The 19180-nt window shown below is 36.1% G+C and overlaps 1 protein-coding gene across 1 annotated transcript in view; it reads right to left on the bottom strand.

The window, feature by feature from the left end:
• ANKS1B (ankyrin repeat and sterile alpha motif domain containing 1B) overlaps positions 1-19180 on the bottom strand; it is a 455905-nt gene that overhangs the window by 373252 nt on the left and 63473 nt on the right. Inside the window, exons 5-7 of the mRNA XM_014963686.1 lie at positions 12541-12616; positions 10223-10324; positions 1765-1875 (exon numbers count right to left, since the gene is read on the bottom strand). Coding sequence (XP_014819172.1) covers positions 1765-1875; positions 10223-10324; positions 12541-12616 — 289 coding nt within the window. The remainder of the gene's footprint in view (positions 1-1764; positions 1876-10222; positions 10325-12540; positions 12617-19180) is intronic.

The raw sequence follows: 19180 nt of genomic DNA, 5'->3' as shown, positions 1-19180 counted from the left end.
GAGGCAAGAACAGAAGTTGTTAATTAAAAAAATCTAATTGCTTTTTGACATCTAAGTAACAAGAAATTTTGTATTCAAAACTCTTGTTACTCTTAATCAATAGAATGCTTGCAGGAAACTTCTAAATTAAACAAAGATATCATTTAGTTTATTTATATGCTGCTTTTTAATTAGAAAATTAATATTATTTCAGATTTATATTAGAATAAATGAAAATTGAAGTGAAAATACCTAAATATTAAGAACTATTCTAAAATCATGATACAGTGCCCTAAAAAGAAACAGGACTACTGTTTCCTACAGAATTATGTTCACGTATCCAATCCCATGTTCTCCCACCTGCAGTATTTCTTACTGGGAAAGAATGAATTCTGTGTGACAAAACTGGAACTACAAGGGTGCTGACTGACCTGTAAGTGTACACTTACACATTGCCAGAATACATAAAAGACAAATTTTGACTATTTCTTTCAGGGCAGGTACTAATTAAGGTCTCTCTCTTCTATCTACCTACCTATTTTCATGGAAGTTACACAAAAGTAATTGATACTTCTATCTCTCTTCCAAATTTTGTTTAGATTATTTGAAATTAGATTGCCAACAAACAGAAGACAGACAGATGGGAAGCACAATCAAGTACAATTTCTTTCCTTTAGAATCACATTACACAATAGACAAGCAAAAGCCAACTAGCATGTTTTACAGTATTTATACCTTGAAAGTGAATGTGAGATCATGACCGTATCATTAAGAAGTAAAACATATTTTAAAAAAATTTACTACTTAATTTCAGGACAGACATTTCTATTGCATAGGGTAGTTGACTTCATGATTCTACTAATCTCAAAGGAACTATTTATCTTCATACACCATATGTCTGCTAAGCACCCCAATGGGAAACATGAATGGAACTAGAGCATTTGTTTACTATCACCATGAAGATCATAATCTGGCATGCAGCAGTAAGCTTAGTTTTCTCATGAATGAAAACTGTCCCTGTAAAGATGTTTAAAAAACCAAAACAATAATAAAAACCACAACAGAAAAAAATCCCCACAAAACCAAAACCATACACTCACAACAAAAACAAAGAAGAGAGGCTTAGGTATTTGCCAGCAGTCAACTACATTTACTTTGGATGACTGCAGAAGTCACCTTTGGTTCTACAGGAGGACGATTTTCACGGAAGAGCAGAATGACCACGCTCAGGAAATGCCCTATTTAAGTGGCTGTGGCATGTAAAGGGTGAATCAAAACACAAGGGGAAAGCACATGCGCACAACAGTGATAGTCACAGTATATGAAAGATATGGTAGAAGATAAATGGAAGAGCAGTACACACATGATCTTTGAAAGAGCCATCCAAATGTAACACAATTGGAAGAGCTACTCACTGGGAAAGATTAACTAAATTCAGTATTTAACTGGAACGTGAACAATGCCAGCAGAGTATTTCAACATATCTAGTACCCTTTTGCTTTACTTGATTATGAAATGTGTATGGTCAGATAAAAAGATTTAAGATCAAATAATGTAATATGTTGTAATCCATCCGTGACTTGTCCTTTCTGAGAATACAGTTCTGTGCTTTCGTATATGACATGCATTACAGTGTACATAGTCAACATAGGCTTCTCAATATCAATAACTTTCTTAATTTTTCTTTTTCATTTTGTATGTTTGTATTACTGTATTAGTAACATAATTTTAATATTAAAGAAAAGTTCTTTACAGCTTCTGTATTCACAGAGTACATGTATTTACTTTTAGCCTTTGGAGACGGAGGAACTTCTGAGGACAAAACGCAAGACTGATGTTCTGTGCATTCCAGCGGGCGTTCATCTGAAATACTTGCATTTCCTGTTTCCATGTATTCTGCAATTTAAAAGACACACACACACACTTAAAGTCCTGAATTAAGGGTGTTTATTCTAATCAGAAATATACTTGCTACTTCATTTTTCATTAAAGCCTTTCTAATTTTTCATGTTGCAACCTTGTAATCATTTATAAACACTGCTGCAAGGCAATCCTTTATTGAAAGTATTATAAAACCACTATAATGGCCAGTTTTATGATTGCTTTAAACTGCTTAAGCTATCCCATTTTAAGAGTAATGAGTTGCAACTGCCCTTTTTCCCCCCCGTCTCCTTGAAATTTCTCTGTAACTGTTCCATTATCTTATTAGTGTTGAAAGAGTATTCTTTTGTTCTAAATTTGTTAAGAGTTTTTAGTCATGACATTCAGGATGTTCACAATAAGTAGGTATACTGATACTGTTAAGAAAACCAAATATTCTGCTTGTGGCACAGAGATAGTACATGAGAAAAGAGAATGCAATCTCAAAAATGTAGTTAAAACTAATAGTCTAAAAAGCAATGTTCTAACATTTTTGTGCTTTTGCTCCTTAAAACTTCTCGTCCCACCTTCATGACTACATTTATAAAAAACAGAAAAAGGTGGAACGATGAACGTGCTAAACTTCAGTTTCATTACTGTTATTTTTGTGTAAATACATATTCTCTTGTGCTTTTGTACACAGGCTAGGTCAATGGAACACCAAGACCTTAATGAATGTTATTCTAGGAAAAATAATAAATTAGAAATTAATTTATGCAACAGTGGTGCTTTTTTCCCCCCCAGTAGAGTGACTGGTTCTCAGTTCAGACAATTATTCTGCATCTGCATTTTCCTCATTTTTCTGAAGTTGCTTAAAGTAGGCAGTTGCTTAAACAGATAGTAACCACAACAGTACATGTTGCAACACACACAAAAGCAAACTAAAATAACTGTTTTCATTGATGTCACACTGAAGAACTAAAGAGTTTCTGGGAAGTAAAATCTCCCTGATTTAATTTCCACAGTCTACAATGCACTTGCTTAGCTTGCTGTTATTCCTGATTAAATAACAAATCCCCAAACCCAAATACAATCTGTGATAAAATAGACATTCGAGAAAATGAAATTGGAAATGGCAGAGAACAGCATGCACCTTCAGAATGCTTTGCAAGTTGCTGGGTTTGGGTTTTTTTGTTTTCGTTTTTTTTTTAAAAAGAATGTATGATTTGAAAATGTCATATATTAAGTTTGATGGCTGGCAACAGTCCCCTGGATAATCTGTCATGTATTTCTTCATATAAAAATGGGCACTTCTATTTTTTTTGTGTAGTGCTAAAGAAGCAAAGATGAGCTGAAAGAGATCATGAGTAAACCAGCCCCATGACAAAATGCTCTGGAAGGTTTTCCAGCTCTGTCAACTATATTATTTGTCAAGTTAACATGCAAGACAGAGAAATAAAAAGGAAGCTGGACCCAAATAAAAACAAAAGGAATTCATTATTGAAAATATTTGCTTGATAACTGTGCAACTGCCCAAAAGCAAACCTAAAATGAAGTTCTACCAGGTGGGAGTATTAAAATTATTGAATGAATACAGATATTATTAGGAATAGAAATGCAGGTGAGATAGTAAAGTACTTTCAAGATTACTATCCAATTTTCATATGACTATTTATTTATTCATAAGACTGTTTTCTTATTCTTTGTCAGGCCCCAATTTCAGACCAATGCACTTACCTGCTGAAGGCTAGATCTAAGGAGGAAATCCCAAGTTCAAAATCAGTCTCATAAAAACTTACTTTAAAAACTGCAGAGCTCCTTCCAGAAAACCTCTAAAAAAGACTCAGCCCAAGGTATGGTGTAAAAGTTTAGAACGGGCCAACAGTGTACCACCCGTGTAAGAATTCAACCCTTAAAACTCTAGGCTTCTGTGGGTTTTCTACTCTTAACTTGGATTTATACTATTGAAAATTCTACCACATATGTATGAGACAAATACAGACTTGGACTCAGTTGTGAGAGGCTTATCGCCTAGGTAAATGTATACTTACCCTTAATATTATCAAAGAAACGAAACAGGTGATCTGTGTCAAGAGCCAAATATTAAGTACATACAAGCAGTGGATGCTTTCACCAGGAACCAAATTCTGTTCACCTGCAGCTGGCTAGAAATTAATATTCAAAGCTTGTCCAAACTTATTGGAAAAGATGATAATGTTACCATCATCTACTCTGACTAAAATGTACTTGGGAGACTGCTCTGGATTCTATCACTTTTCTCAAAAAGAGAAAGATAATTCAGAATAAAGCCAAGCTTAGTGAATTATATAACTTAATGACCAGAACAGTTTCCCCAGCTGTGGTCTCACAGAGTTTAGAGAAAAGCCTGTCGTTCTTATGATAGGGAAGCGTACAGACTGTTTGGGACACAACCTGTGAGATTCATAACACTGCCTTCGCCAGCTTACTGCCATCTTGCTCTATGTTTCAAAGACAGTTGGTATGACTAGCATAAACAGGCTGAAGGAGGCATACGTTAATACAGACTTCAGAGATGTTTCCTTGCTTTGGGAAGAACGTAGCATTTTATTTCTGTTGACTCAAATGGCAGACTATGGTTCAGTGAGGATTAATACTAAGAACCTCAAAAAGTTTGCCTGCTTAGCAGTATTCTTTTCTACAGTTATCTGATTTTAATATAGCCCCACTTAATCAAAATAGGGACACATGCACAAAAAAGAATAGCATAAAAGTCACCATGCATCAGTGGAGAATATGAATTCAAGAAAACAACAAGCACTGGAGAGTTCAAGCTGCTGGAACGCCATCTTTCTCAGTTTCTGTAACACTGGTTAGTCCAAAGCCAAGCAGAAGGGAAAGAAAGGGTTAACACATAAGCAGGGAAACACAGCTGCCTCTCCAAAGAGCAGCCAGAGCCAGGAAGATCAGTGATGAAGAGAATATGGCCCACCTCAGTAGGAGCTTCTGCTGAACGTTCAGGGGCAATAAAAGTTCAGGCTCCAGAGCAAAGCTTGCTTCAGCTCCTCTAGGTCCTAATTCCTCAGTGAGGTGAGAGGGTCAAGATTTTTGCTTTAAGAGTAATGGCTACATTAGCCTCAGAGAACTTCTTAATTTTCCTTTTAATGGGAAAAAAACCAACCAACCAAACAACTATTTTTTAATTTTTTTTATTTTAAATCAAGTATGACTTTCTTTCCCTCTTGTTTTGAGGCTCTGCTTTGGCCATGCCACAGGGTGGATTCTCATAGAGCTCCTCCCTAGAGTGACTTCCCCCAAAGAAACCAAAAGGCTTTTTAAACTCTAAAAAACCAAATTTGATTAGACTAAAAATCTGAACACTTACCTTTTCAAACAGAAGGCTCTCCAAGTAACTAGATCAGAGGAATAAAACGGTTTAGAAACAACTCCCCTCCATAGCCCACACCCCTACAGGGAAATCTTTACTCTTCCTTCCTTCCGTGTCTTCCTGAACGGCAGTAATTTTCAGAACCCTCCCTGTGCTCCCTAGGGCTCTCCCAGCACCTAACTGAGGATTCTGCAGCTCCATTAAGTCATGCTCCAGTCCATGAGCTCTCTAAAAGCTCTTCCCAAGCCAGCTCACTTGCTCCTCTGGGAAGGAGCCCACCTGAGGCATTATGACCCAGTTCCTCTTCTTTTTACAGCAGCAACACCTGCAGAAACTAACCAGTAACTGCTGCCTTCAGGTGTGCTAAGGTGACAGATTGAGCTGAGATGGAGGCTGGGCTGACTTCAGTCTCCTAAATTTCAGAGGAAAATTCTGAATGACTCAAGTTTGACTTAATCTCAGTGAAACCTGAAATCAGTACATGTTTAAGTTACAGGCACACAGGGAGACTTTTGTGCATGTTTTCAGGGAAGATAAATATAAACAAGCACTCAAGTACTGCTAGGATTCTGAGCTAGGTAAGGGCACAGCTAAATTATCAGTCCCCAAAACAGTAGCAAGTAAATTAATTCATAAACATAGTTAACGCTCTACAGCTTTTGCACAATAGCCTATAAAAGTAGCTGAGAAGTCCCCAGGAAAAAACCCACAACTCTCTTCATCCCACATGGCTGTTGTTAAATCCTTGACTGGAAACTTATTCCATCCTTCCAGTGAGGCTGGCCTCCTGCACTCAAGGGAATGATATACGTAGTTGTCCACAGAAAGAGAAGAAGAGACAGAGAGAAGGACAACATACAAAAGAAAGCCTGTGCTAATAACACCAAGGCTATTTAGGCAGAGGGGAGAAGAAAGGAGTCCTGGTTCTGCAGCTGCTTATGCATTTTCAGTTTATGAATAATTCGGTAACATGTACAAACAATGTTGGGTTTTTAAGCAGCTTCAGCAGAAGAGAGAGGAAACAGCTTTCATTACCATTTCTCTCCATACTGTCTGTGCAGCAGAGCTTATTGTGCCTTGACGGGGCTCGTGTCAGTTTTCATCTGTTTATCTACTATCTGCCTTTTTTTCATAATAACAAGAATTCTTCTTCCAAAAATAGTAATAGAGCAAGATTCTAATAGAGAGCATAGTTGACTGTGAAGAAAGAGTTGAAAGATGGTATAGCATGCACCTGCGTCACGTTCACATGTGCTAAAACTAAAACACAGCTGGTGGTTTTAATTTTAGGCCTACTAGCCTTGGCAACATCCCTTTTATCTTCAATGCCTAATTATAAAGCCCTAAGTGCCAATACTGTTAACTGCTTCATCACTGAATGCTGTTGTTTCACTGCATCCATGAAATGCATCCAGTAGATCGGCCTCACATGGCATGGTATTCTAATTCTCTGTTCTTTGAGTACAGCTATTTCTTTCTTACCACATAAAGGATCTAAACTGTAATAAGTACTTTGCAACCCCAACCTGAGCAAGACACAGAAAATGATGGGACATATATGAATGACAAAGAATTAAAACTTGATCTGTCATTTCTAATAATTCCATCTATAATTAACAGGCAGCTAAAAAAACCCAGACGGTGTATAGTTTACTCAACCTTTTTCATGTTGCTCTTTAAACTGATTTTGCTACTCATTTTTCTACTGCCTGATAATACACGAAATTCTCCAAAATTATGGAGGATTTTGAAAAATACCAAAAAAATACTTTTGCAGAAATTTCAATTACTATTTGCTCAGCATAGTGAGAAAAACAGTAGGATCACTTCTAAAACCTCACTGGCAAAAGGTTTTGTTTCTTTTGAAAAAGCCTACTGTGAAAAGTAGGTTTGTAAATATTCCTTAAAAAAAGGGAGAACACCAATAGAAACACCTATCCACAGTGTTTAAATTCTGGAGGCTCACGCACAGGAGGCTACCAGTGCCATAGGTTTTAGCATCAGCTAAATGGATTTAGTATTAGTGCCTACACGAATTGCTTCTAAAGACATAAATTACCTTTTTCTCCCTCAAAAAAGTTTCTCATAAATATCCACAAAACTAACTAATTTTCTTTCAAAACTTTTTTTACAACTCTGTTACCCCTCTGCATATAGGACAGAACACTACCTATCAGGCCAACCAGTAATACTAGTCACATTATTTCCTTCTCTGTTTTGGCCAGTCTGTTTATATGCATCTATCAGTCTTTGGCTTCTATTTTGAAAGCTAATGTCTTGTGGCAGGGACAAATATTATGCTATGTTAATAGTATTAACTTTACAGTAACACTCATAACAATGAAAGGAACACATGGTAAAAATGAGAACGCTAGGTGATAAAATCTTACTGTCCTGGCAACAAGGTGAAAGAATCAAGTCAATGCCATTGTGTCTGCATAAAGAAAAAAATGAGGAAGAAATTTCCAAAATCTGGTCAGCAATTTTCTGGCAACATTAATTCAATTTCTATTTCCTGTAAGTCTATATGAAGGAGACACCTAAGTTCCCGCAGACAATCATCTGAAGACAGAAGCTTTAACAGGAATCTATTTGCAAGCCACTAACTCTCTTTCCACAATTGCCCTTTCTTTGCATGGAATTCGTTACTCACTGAAGTTGAACTCAGTTAAAGTACAATCATGTTTCCCAAAATCTCAGTGCTTCACTAATTTTTTCAGCTACAACAGGATAAATGCCCACACTACAGTGAAAATTATATTCAACTGGCCTTTTAGAGAAGAGTAGGTCTACTGTATCATCAGCAGTGCTGGTATTGAATCCTTCCACTCCTGATTTTATTTTTGAACTTCAGCTGACAGTTCAAACTTTATCATTGATGATTAAAGCTTCAATGAACCCTTTGTTGATGAAAAAGAATCTCAGTAGGTTCTGCAAGGGAGTTCTGAATGGGGTCCTCAGGTTTTCTTGAGACTTAGAATAGCATCTTTGTAAACATTTTTCATCCTTATACATCAGTTCTGATTATAAAGCAGACAGAGGAAAGCTAAACAGCTGCTCGTTACAAGCACAGTTTCATCATACTAATATCAGCTGAAACTACTAAGCAGTCTTCCTTATATTTACAAGGCACACATGTGGAAAAGATTGCTTGTCAAAGCACCAAAAAGCCTTGAATTCGATGTATTTCTTTTTTGTGGCAAAAACTAAGGACAGATACTGATCCATCAATGTGACAACGCCTTGAGAGGGGTCTGGGTGCTGTATTTTTCATAAAGAAAGGGTACTTTGAAGAAACTTTGTTCATGAGACCGCAAAGTTATCACACTAATGAGAAAATAGAACAATGCAGAGATACTAAAATGAAAAATGTTGTAGTTGGTGATGGGACATTATAATGAATCTTAGATTAATATCTGAAGGATGATTGATTTGGATGTCTAAGTGGAAGCTCTGACTGACCCTCTTCTTGCCACTGAAGAAGTTTCAGTGATACTAACCCCCCTTTCTTCTTCATAGTGCTATGTTCATACTGCAGCTCAGTGAGGCCATAAAGGGTGAAGTTTCACTATACAGTCTGAGTCAAATGAGGAACTCCCTTCCAGTGACAGGGGAGGAGTCACACTTCCCTCACCCATATCTTCCTCCCCATTTTTTTTTGCCAGTTACCTGGGACAGGGCTAACTCTGGGATCCGAATCATATAGGAGGCAAGTTCATTAAAACAAAGAAATGTATATTTATATAATTATAATCTTATTTTTTATTGTTGTTACATACTATTAAATCTAGGTAATATAATAAATTATATATTTTATATATTACTGGTTCATGAACTGAACTAGATCACTTTGCAATTTCCTGTAAGCAGAGAATACGGAAAGGAACCGTGTAGCTGGAATTATGGGGGCGGGGGGGAGTAAGGGAAAGGGAAAAGGAAAATAGGAAGGAGGGAGAGAGGGAGACCTCAAGGCAAGTTCTTAATTCAGTTCACCTATAACATGAATCTCCTCCTTAAAAGAAGACCTCTCCTCCAGCTTGAGAAATTTTCATTATACTTATAGGAGCTTTGTATCTTCAGTCCATCATCTCACTGGAAAATTTGACTAACAAGTATGGAAGTGTTATTCAGAAAAGAAAACCTGAAGGACACAGTGGGGCCACATGACCTCATTTTCTCTAGGAAATGTTCTTATGAAATACAGTTATGTGGGAGGCTGAAGCATGAGCTAGTTCATTTGTACAACCAACACTGAAGTGATTAAAATGGCTTATTTAAAGATGGGAATAATCAATACAGGTGGAGATGCAGCAATGATACCTGCAGGGAACTCCTCTGTCAAACACAGTTAATGAAAGACTAATCTGAAAATGCAGGGAACAAATTCCCTCGGAGAGAAGGGATGATGTGTAACACTGAGTTATGTACTAGCTCATGTTTCATCACTTTAGTGCCATCTTCTAGAGTAAAAAGTTGATGTAAACAATGAAGGTCCATCAGTTTTATACCATGAAACTACGATGAAGAATGTGAACAAACGTTTGTACAACAAAATTATATTATTTCTGCTATAATGACAAGAGCTGCCTGGTTGATTTTTTTTTTTAAATTGAAGGAGAATCAGAAAAATGTAATGAAATGTTTTGAAAATTTGTCACCATCTTTCAGTCATAGTTGTATTTATGAACGAATCAAGCATTTCATTGTAGTTTGCCATCACAATTTAATGGAACTGCAGTGAAATATTACAATATCTTATTTTGTATGGAAAAATGCACAAAAAGTAACTATAAGTGGCATAACATGCTAATGCCTATTGTCAGAAAAAAATAAAGGTTTTTCTCTGAAGCTCAAATATTCAATCACTTATTTTTGTGTATATAGCAAACAAGAATTTTGCCCTTTTAATTAAAAAAATTACTCTTTCGTATAAGAGTAGAAATTACTATAAATCTTAATATTCCCCCCTGCCATTCTGATTTGTCTTTAACGAGTGTATAACTGAATATGACTTACCTTGAAGTAGAGCTGCAATCTGGAGTGACTGCTGAGATGGGTGTTCTTTAAGAATATCTAAAACCGTTCTACCCAAACTGTCCTTTATGTTGGTATCAATTCCTGAAAAAGAAAATGATCTGTGGTGGAATTTTTAACCCCAAGTACTTCTGATTATAAAAGTGGTATATCAGACTCATTTATCTGGCAAATTGAATGCAAGCAGTTTTACAACTGTTGCAGATTAACAGCTGTGTTATAGTTGAAGTTCAGCATCCATTTCTGTTTAAAGCTTGAGTAGCCTAAAATTCACATGCTGACGTGGATTGTTTTTATGTTTCTGTAACTCATGGAGATATAAAGTAAGTGTCTTAAACCAAACTTTGGATGATTTTAACAGACTGTTCCTAAGAAACAGCCATCCTGAAAACAATATTTTATAAAATCAAGAACTTCACTGAATGTTTTACTTCATTCCTGGATTCTAATTCTTCCCAAACAGCTTTGATTCATTGGGGGTTTTCTAGTCCATAGTACCAGTATGTGTTTTGGGAGCAATACTGAAAAAGTTATTAACCTTAAAAGTTTTGTCCTTCATGGAAACATGTTCGATAGTCATATTTTGAGTAGACTTAAACACCTATATGTAGTATAAGGTCTGTGTGAACAGCCAGGGCCTTTCCTCACAGACTATTCAGACTACTGACAAAGTAATTGTCTGGCTCAAACTGAATGTAACCATAAATAAGTTTGGGGCTTATCCTGGATAGGCCTCAGAGAACCCATCAGAGTCATCAGTACATGAAACTGCATGACTCTCCACCTTTGTTTTGTAGGGGCTACTTTGGAAATATTTGAATTACAGTAGAAGACTGAAATTGTTTTTTAGTTTAGATGTACTTCCATAAAAAGCAAAAAAAAAAACAGAATGAGACTTGTCTTGGGACACTGGAGGGAATCAGAGGAAGCAGGATTTACAAGGACATTCTGGAAGCATGGAAGGATTTATCTGCTCACCAGAAAAGGCTTCAGTTCTTGTCATTTCCTGACCTGATACAGTTTCCTGATTTGTTTTGTGAGAAAAAGATATTTGTTTTCTCACTGAAAATAAAGCCAAATATTGCTGGGTTAATTAGCAGTGGGAGCTGCTTTTCAAAGACTAGAGACACCAACTTACACCTTTTCTTTGCAGTAGCTACTTATAACATCTTCTGAGTCTTTTTTGAAGCAGAACTAGAGAAAAAGGGATTGTTAGATAAACAAGGCAGAAGGTGGGGAGTGCTGCAGAAGTGCAGAGCACTTGGAGTTGAAGAAGTTTACAGTGAAGATTCTATTCCACTGTATTGTATAATTGTACTCTGGTAGAGGCTATAATGTTTACTGATCTAAAAGAGGTATTCCATGGTCTAATTCCATGGCTTCGTATGTTTGTGTGATGTTCTCCAGTCCTTCCTCTTTTAGGTGAATTAAGATAAAAAGGCCCTGCCTTTTTGAGGCCATACGAATATCCCTTTGTGCCCCCTTCTTATGCATCCAAACAGGAAAGCATCTTGGAAGGAACCTTTTCTCTGAAAAAAGATCTCAGATCAGGTATGCACTAGCTGAGATTCTGATAAGGAGCTTCTTTTGCAATATATACATTCTTTTGCAATGTATACGTTCCTTTGCAACATATAATAAAGATCAATGAGATTCCTCAGTGTAATGGAAGTTCACTTATCTCAGAGAAGTAATTTCTAGATATTTTCACCTTCATTGGTCTTCTCATTTACCTGAGAAGATAGTTGTTTAGATGAGTAATTTACCTGCAGCAATTCTGAAACTCTTATTCTATGATTCTGTGATTATGTAGTGGATGGGTTTGTTGGGACTCTATAACCTTGTGCCTTCCCCTTTCTTCACAGGCACTCAAAGTTTATCGAGGGAATGAAGGAGCAAGCAGGATGGTGTGTTTGTTAGGAATAGCTAAATGAAGAAAATAAATGTGAAGATGAGTCTTCTTGCCTCTAGATCAAAGAATATTCTTGTCTGTCTTTCAGAATGAATAACAAAATTTTATGTAGCCATTTTGTTCTCAGAATACATTTATTCTCAGAATACAGTGGCATACACTGAGTCATATATGGAATTTCTAAGACTTGGTGAAAGCATTCCTTTTGTTCTCTGTGTAAAGTAATTTCTTATTCTAAAAGAACACTGTTTTAAGGAGAGGTACATGTGATTAGATTTGCAAAGGCTGAGAAAGATAACAGTAATTTGTACAACCAAAATTTGGAGGCATATACCAGATTAGGTATATCAAGGATATTTGTTCAGTGTTTCCTGTAAATTAAATTTACCTGTTTCAAGCAAAATGCGTGCTACCTCCACCTTTCCAAATAGGGCTGCTTCATGTAGTGCACTCCCCTTTTCTGTCTAGAAAAAAAAAAAAGTGATATTTAAAATGCCAATTAAAATACCAATAAATCCTCTTGAAAAGAATACATTTAGAAAAGAAGTATTTTTCCCCTCTATTTTATCTACACATAAAAAACAGTGAATGGGCAAGAACAAATGCCACCATCTTTTTTTTTTTATTATTATTCAAGTAACAACATAAATGCTGTCAGTTCTACTATAAAAGTTAATAACTATAGAAGAAAATATAGTAGGGATGTAATACAACTCCCTTTTAACAAGCTTGCATTTGTGTAAAATTTCTAAGCTCCTATTATAGGCAGTGAAAATCTAGTCAATACCATCCGTGGAACGTAACTGTTAAGCAGAGCCAGCCAGCTTACATCTGGACAGTTACATTTAGGTGTTTTAATCTGAAACTGGATCACATCCTAGAAGGTCAATTCAGTTGCGTAGTGAGAGGTGCCCTAGGATATCCCACCTGGCCTCCAGCTGATGTTCCAGTTGATGCTCACATTTCATCTACATCATATCTGCCCCATACATATGTCTTAGATACCCTAAGGCACCTCCAAGAGCATTAAATGTCTATGTTTAGATCATTTAAATCCTACCTTAGATAACTGTGGACCTGATTTTGCGGATTTCTGAAACACAAAATTCTTTGAGAATGGACTGCTGCTCAAATAAAATTTACAGTACCAAAAAACAAACTACCTCTCCTAAAAAGCTACTTTTCTTAGCATTTTATACTGCTTACTGAAAAATCTGAACAGAATGCCTTTCCATACAATAGCATTAGCACTAGCTACAGCACTACTAGATCTCCCTGAATCTCTGGCTCATCTCCGTTTTTTTTGATAGTAAATTAGATTTTGAGTGTTTTTTATTTGTGGGCAAATGTTAAAAGTTTTACTGCTTGAATTTTTTTTATATATATTTTATCCAAATGCACCATTGTCATGCTTGCTATGGTGGAAAGACTTTAAAGACACAGAAAAAAATTAACTCTGAAATAAAATAGTGATTCATTATTTATTAGCTCTATCAGTATGCACCAGTGTTACAGTGATGCAATGGCAAGATATTTAGAAGTAATCAGTGATCCTGAGATGCGTTGTGATCATATAGTAAGTGTACGTATGTCCTGCCAATTGAGCCTGAAACCTCTTTGTTATGTCCATAATAAGAACACTCACTTTTTATCTTTCTTCATACTTAATATATGGATATATAAAGTAGAGCATGCCCAATGGCATTTACATCCAGCATATCAGGTACACTATCCATATAATGGAGAGGAGAAGAAGTCAGTAAGAGAATATATATATGAAATACATATCTGAAAATTATTTCTAATCTTTCAATTTTCAGAAGCAAACCAGATGAACGTTCACAGACTTATTCTGAACAAGAAGACTAAATATTCAGATTTACTTAGAAATGGTTTCAGAATCTTTTACTCAAACAGTATCTACAGAAGTTTTTCAGTAACTGCAATTGAGTTTAACACTGAAACTCTGCAATGACTTAGTGCAACAACAAACGTACATGTAGAGCTTATGATGCAGTTCAGAAATTGCTGGGAATGAGAAAAGTTCTCAGAAAAGACACTGATAGCTATAGTTCTGATAACCGAACAAGGCTTGACATCAGCAATCTTGAAAAAGGCTTTAACACAGCTATTATCCTCTGGTATTTCTGTGGATATGGCATTTCCTCTGGATTTGTCACTTACTGACATGAATAAACCTCAAGACTATTAGGTGGACTTGGTACTATTAACATAGTGTTCCCTGTCATCAAGGATGTGAAGTACAGCTCTGACTCCCAAAACACTGGACTTTGGAAAGACAGGTGGTAGAATTCAAAAGCCACAATGGAGAGAAGTTTGGCATGGTAACCTACCAGAGAATACCAAAACAGGGGCTCAATCACAATTGATCACTCACTGGTTTGAGAAAAGAGGAGTGTCTGTCTCATATTTGACCATGTTCAATGCAATTAAACATATTCTGTCGTATTTGAACATGTGTCAGCCATGTGTCCTTGCAGCAAAAAAGCTAACACTATCTTGGGCTGCACTAGGAGGAGTGTTACTGGCAGGTCAAGGGAGATGACCTTCCCTTCTATTCACCACTGGTGAGGCCACACCTAGAGGACTCTGGACAATTCTGGGCTCCCCAGTACAAGATAGATGCAGACCTACTGGAAAGAGTCACTAAGATGATGAAAAGATTGGAGCATCTCTCCTATGAGGAAAGGCTGAGAGACCTGGGACTGTTTAGCCTACACAAGAGAAGGTTCATGGGGGATCTCATCAATGTGTACAAATATCTGAAGGGAGTGTGTAAAGAAAATTGAGCCAGGCTCAGTGCTAACCAGTGACAGAAGAGGTAATGGAGAAAACCTGAAACCCAGGAGGTTCTGTTCGAACATAAGGAAACAGGTGACAGCCCAGGAAGGTTGTAGAGCCTCAATCCTTGGAAATATTTAACAGCTGGCTGGACACAGTTCTGGGCAACCTGTTCTAGATGATCCTGCTTGAACAGCGGAGTTGGACGAGATGAGCTCCAGAGTTCCCTTCCAACCTCAACCATTCTGTGATTCTGACAGGGATATACCAACAATGCAATCTACAGGGGTTCAAATGTTATGGGAGGCCTGAGAAATAAATTTTTGTGCTACTGAAGATGAACTGCAGAGATGGGAACCAATTGCACCTTGTATAAAATTGCAAAGACCATTCTGTATTAATATTAATAAGGAATCTTCTTGAATGGAAAAAATGGACATACGTTAGTGGCAACAGCTATCTAGTATCCATTGCTGTGGTGTGATCTGAGACTGAGAAAGACCAACGTTCCTGCATGCTGAATCAACAGCTTCGAAGACAAGAGGACCTATCCTCAGACTCCTCAGTTAAGGGGTGGAAAAAATCTTGATATGATTTGTCAGAACTGGCAGGAGTTCTTTCTATTGATCAAAATTCCCCACTGGAAGAAAGGCAAGTAATATTTTCCTTGATGAAAGTATACATCTCATAAGAAATGGGATGAAAATTCACATGAGAAGAGGAAATTTCCTGTATATGCCTAAGGCAAACAAATCTATCTGGGGGCAACTTGAAAGTCAGAAGATAGCTCTGTATCAATGAACCAAAGCTCTGCTATGCATAAAGGGAGTAGAGAAACTTAAGCCACCTACATACGTAATTCATAGTGTTGGCAGAGGAATACAAAGCCAAATGCCAGGTTTTTTTCATTTTATACTTTCTCACTTCTTGGTCTATTCTACTGTGATATTTCCTGTCATATATGAACATGATCCTGAAATGCTTTACAGGCATTCTGCACTGCCTTGAATTCTGGAGCAGCCTTTGCTTTACAACTACAAGCTATCAGACAATGCTAATTAATGCCCTGTCTCAGAAATGAGGTATATATTCCAGTTGGTTTCAAAGAGCAGTTTGAAAGACACACCATATAAAGTGGACTGGTCTGTCCACTAAATAGTTGGTTTTCTGAGCAAGAGGGGATATATTACCACAAAACTGAAAGAAAATCAGTCTGGGAATATGGAAATTGAAAGAACACTTGTAAGATGCAGATGTGCAATCCTGCATGAGATGTCATGAAGACGAATGCTGACGTAAATCTTAAAGCTCTAGGCAGGATTTCATGGTAACAGTGAATAATTAACGAGTGAATCAGATCCCTCGACCCAAAAACTGTCCAGAAGGCAGAAATGTCCTTGTTACCAGAGAGTTCAGTTACCGAACTCTGTTTTAATGTAAGGAAAATGCTGAGCCTCAGGATGAACAGGGCCAAGAGAAACTCAGAGGACTGGCTGAGTAGATATATCTCTCATTGTAAATGTACATGAGGACTACTAATTGAAGATAGAAATAATGCTGTGGGGGTTTTTTCTGGTGCATTAGAACACGTTAGACAAATTGGAAGGATTAAAAAATATAGTTGCAAATAATTTCTACATATTCTTTAAAATGTGCTAGAGTTTTTAGGTAGATCTTTTCCACTTATAATGGTATACCTATGTGCTAATATACTAAGCAAGCAAACTTAAGATTTGCAGACAATTTTCACTGCTTTACTTCCTGAAGCATTCATTGCCTTTGATCATATCTTCCTGGCAGACTGAACACTACTATTATATTTCAAAATTCTTCAACAGTGAAATTTAATGCAAAAAAATGCTGGTATTTTTTCATTAACAGAGTGCGCGATAGTCTGCTTGAGTTTGCATCAATGGATTAGAAATTTATTCCCTGGCATAAGTTTTCTATATACCAAGTATAAAAAATTATAGCACAAATTGTGCTAAGTATATAATAAAATAGTCCCTGCTCCAAGTAGCTTACAGCTAAATACAGCTACAGTGTCACAGCTGGACACACAAAGCAAGCAAGGATAGAAAGACATTGTCAGGATACACCAGGATACACAAAACAACTTGGTGTAAAATTTGCAGGCTCACAAAGAGTTTTATTAATTAGAAGGTTATTAATTAAAAGGTTTTATTAATTATATGGTTTTTAACGATGTAAATATGCAAGAGCCTGTAATTAGGTCACTTCTCTAGTCCTTATTCATAGGCAGTTTACTATAGTTTTGATATGAATTTCAGTCATAATCTGAGAGACAGAATGGAAGCTTTGCAAACTGATTCACAGAATATCCTCCATACATAGTGATAGCAGAAAGGAAGGGGCATAGCTCTTTGCAGAACTACACTGATCAGCAATGGAAATTGCCATCATTACTGGAACAGACAGGGAAGGCAAACAGAGATAGATGAAAGTTGGATAAGCAGAAGGGGCCAATTTTTTAAGGTATTTACAATTACGAAATTACTGCTTACATGAACCACACTGATCTGTGTGTATCTTATTTTACTGAGGGCCCAAAATCTATCACTCACCCAAAACCTGTGTGTTTTTCATATGTTTCAATTTAAATGAAAACTTCAAAGCAGATTTGTATTGCCCACTTCTAAATAATTTCAGATTGAAGGATATTGGATAAACCTGGGAAATGAATAAAATGTGTGATTAATTCAATCAAAAATTAAAAGCTATTATTAGTCTAAATATTTGCTATGATTAAAAGTGCTCAGGGAGTACAGAAGAGAAAGATAACATGGCTAAAGTAAACTTCCCATTTAAATAAATAAATATTTACAATTGCAGAGTGATGGCAGATAGGCTACTTCTATAATTGTCTCTCAGCATTCTGAGAGCTCTGTACTCCTGATAAGCTGAATTTATTTAACATGTATGAATGTGTACAATTTTATTTACCACATGGGATTATATTTTGTATATTGTGTGATGCAGAGCAATTTAATTAATATTAAAAGAGCTGAGTTCAGTTTAAGTAACAGGCTGATATTGTATGCTCTACTCAATTTAATAAGCTGCCAGTAATCATTAACAAAGAATTTTTCAGAGGTTATAGAAATAAAAAGTTAATAATATGTACAGAGCCAACTTGCCAATATGCTAAGATGCTAAATGAAAAGGAACATATTGATGGAGAATATGTATACTGGTGAGAAAATAAATACATGATATTTCCTTATGGGAAGAAGGACAAATGCAGAAGAAACAAGATTGCCCAGTGCAAAAAATAAAATCCCTTCTGCCTAAGAATAACTAAGAAAAATAAGAATATAAATTACTTAAAATGAATTGGAATTTTAAAAAAAAAAAAGAGAAAACATCCTAGAATTTTAGTGTAGATGGCAAACAGATCACTATTAATAAAAGAATCTCTCATTTCTTAAATGAAGATTGTACAAAATTTGCAGCCACTATATTTTTTAAAGACCAGCAAAAAACTTTTGGCATAACTATAGATAGAAATGGCTTAGGAAAATTCACAGTAGTGCTAAAATTATCTAGATTACATAAGATGAAGAACACATTTCATAAAAGCATTGTGTAATATTCAACCCTCATGTAACCATCAGTTTGTAAATTGTCACGACAGAGATTATTTTTCTTCAATTATTCTATTTCTTAAGCATCGATTCAGGCATCAGTTCAGTTTTTTTCTGACTTCTTCCTCATTCATTTGCTAGGGATACAAGAGAATATATACATTCAGAAACATGTGTTTGAGGGCTCCATTATGTGTTGCTTTAGCATTAAAGTTTTCTAAATCACTGAAGATGCAGTAATAGTAAAGGAGCTGCTTGGATTAACCTTTACAAGGGTATCACTTTCTAGTAAAGAAAATCAAAAGCAAATTAAATCAGAAGCATAATGGCAGGCAAATACACAAGTAAGCAAACCATAGAAAAAAAAAAAAAAAGTGTTTCAGTCTGAAATAGTTTGAAGCAATACCAATACTAACTCAAAAGATACTAGAGCTAATAAAAGTAGCAAAACCGTTATACCACATTTTCATTTTGAAGGCATTTGAGAATATCCATTGTTAATCTTAAAATATGTTAATACTTTCTGGTGTGCTTTGCTGTTTGTTTTTTTTCAATCTATCTTTTCTTTCCCATTTCACATTCTTTTCCTCCAGAGTTGAAAAACACGTCTTTGAATGAAGA

Source organism: Calidris pugnax, unplaced genomic scaffold, assembly GCF_001431845.1.
Source record: "Calidris pugnax isolate Ruff unplaced genomic scaffold, ASM143184v1 scaffold44, whole genome shotgun sequence".
In the NCBI taxonomy this organism is placed as follows: Eukaryota; Metazoa; Chordata; class Aves; order Charadriiformes; family Scolopacidae; genus Calidris; species Calidris pugnax.
This window is presented reverse-complemented; position numbering and strand designations above follow the sequence as displayed.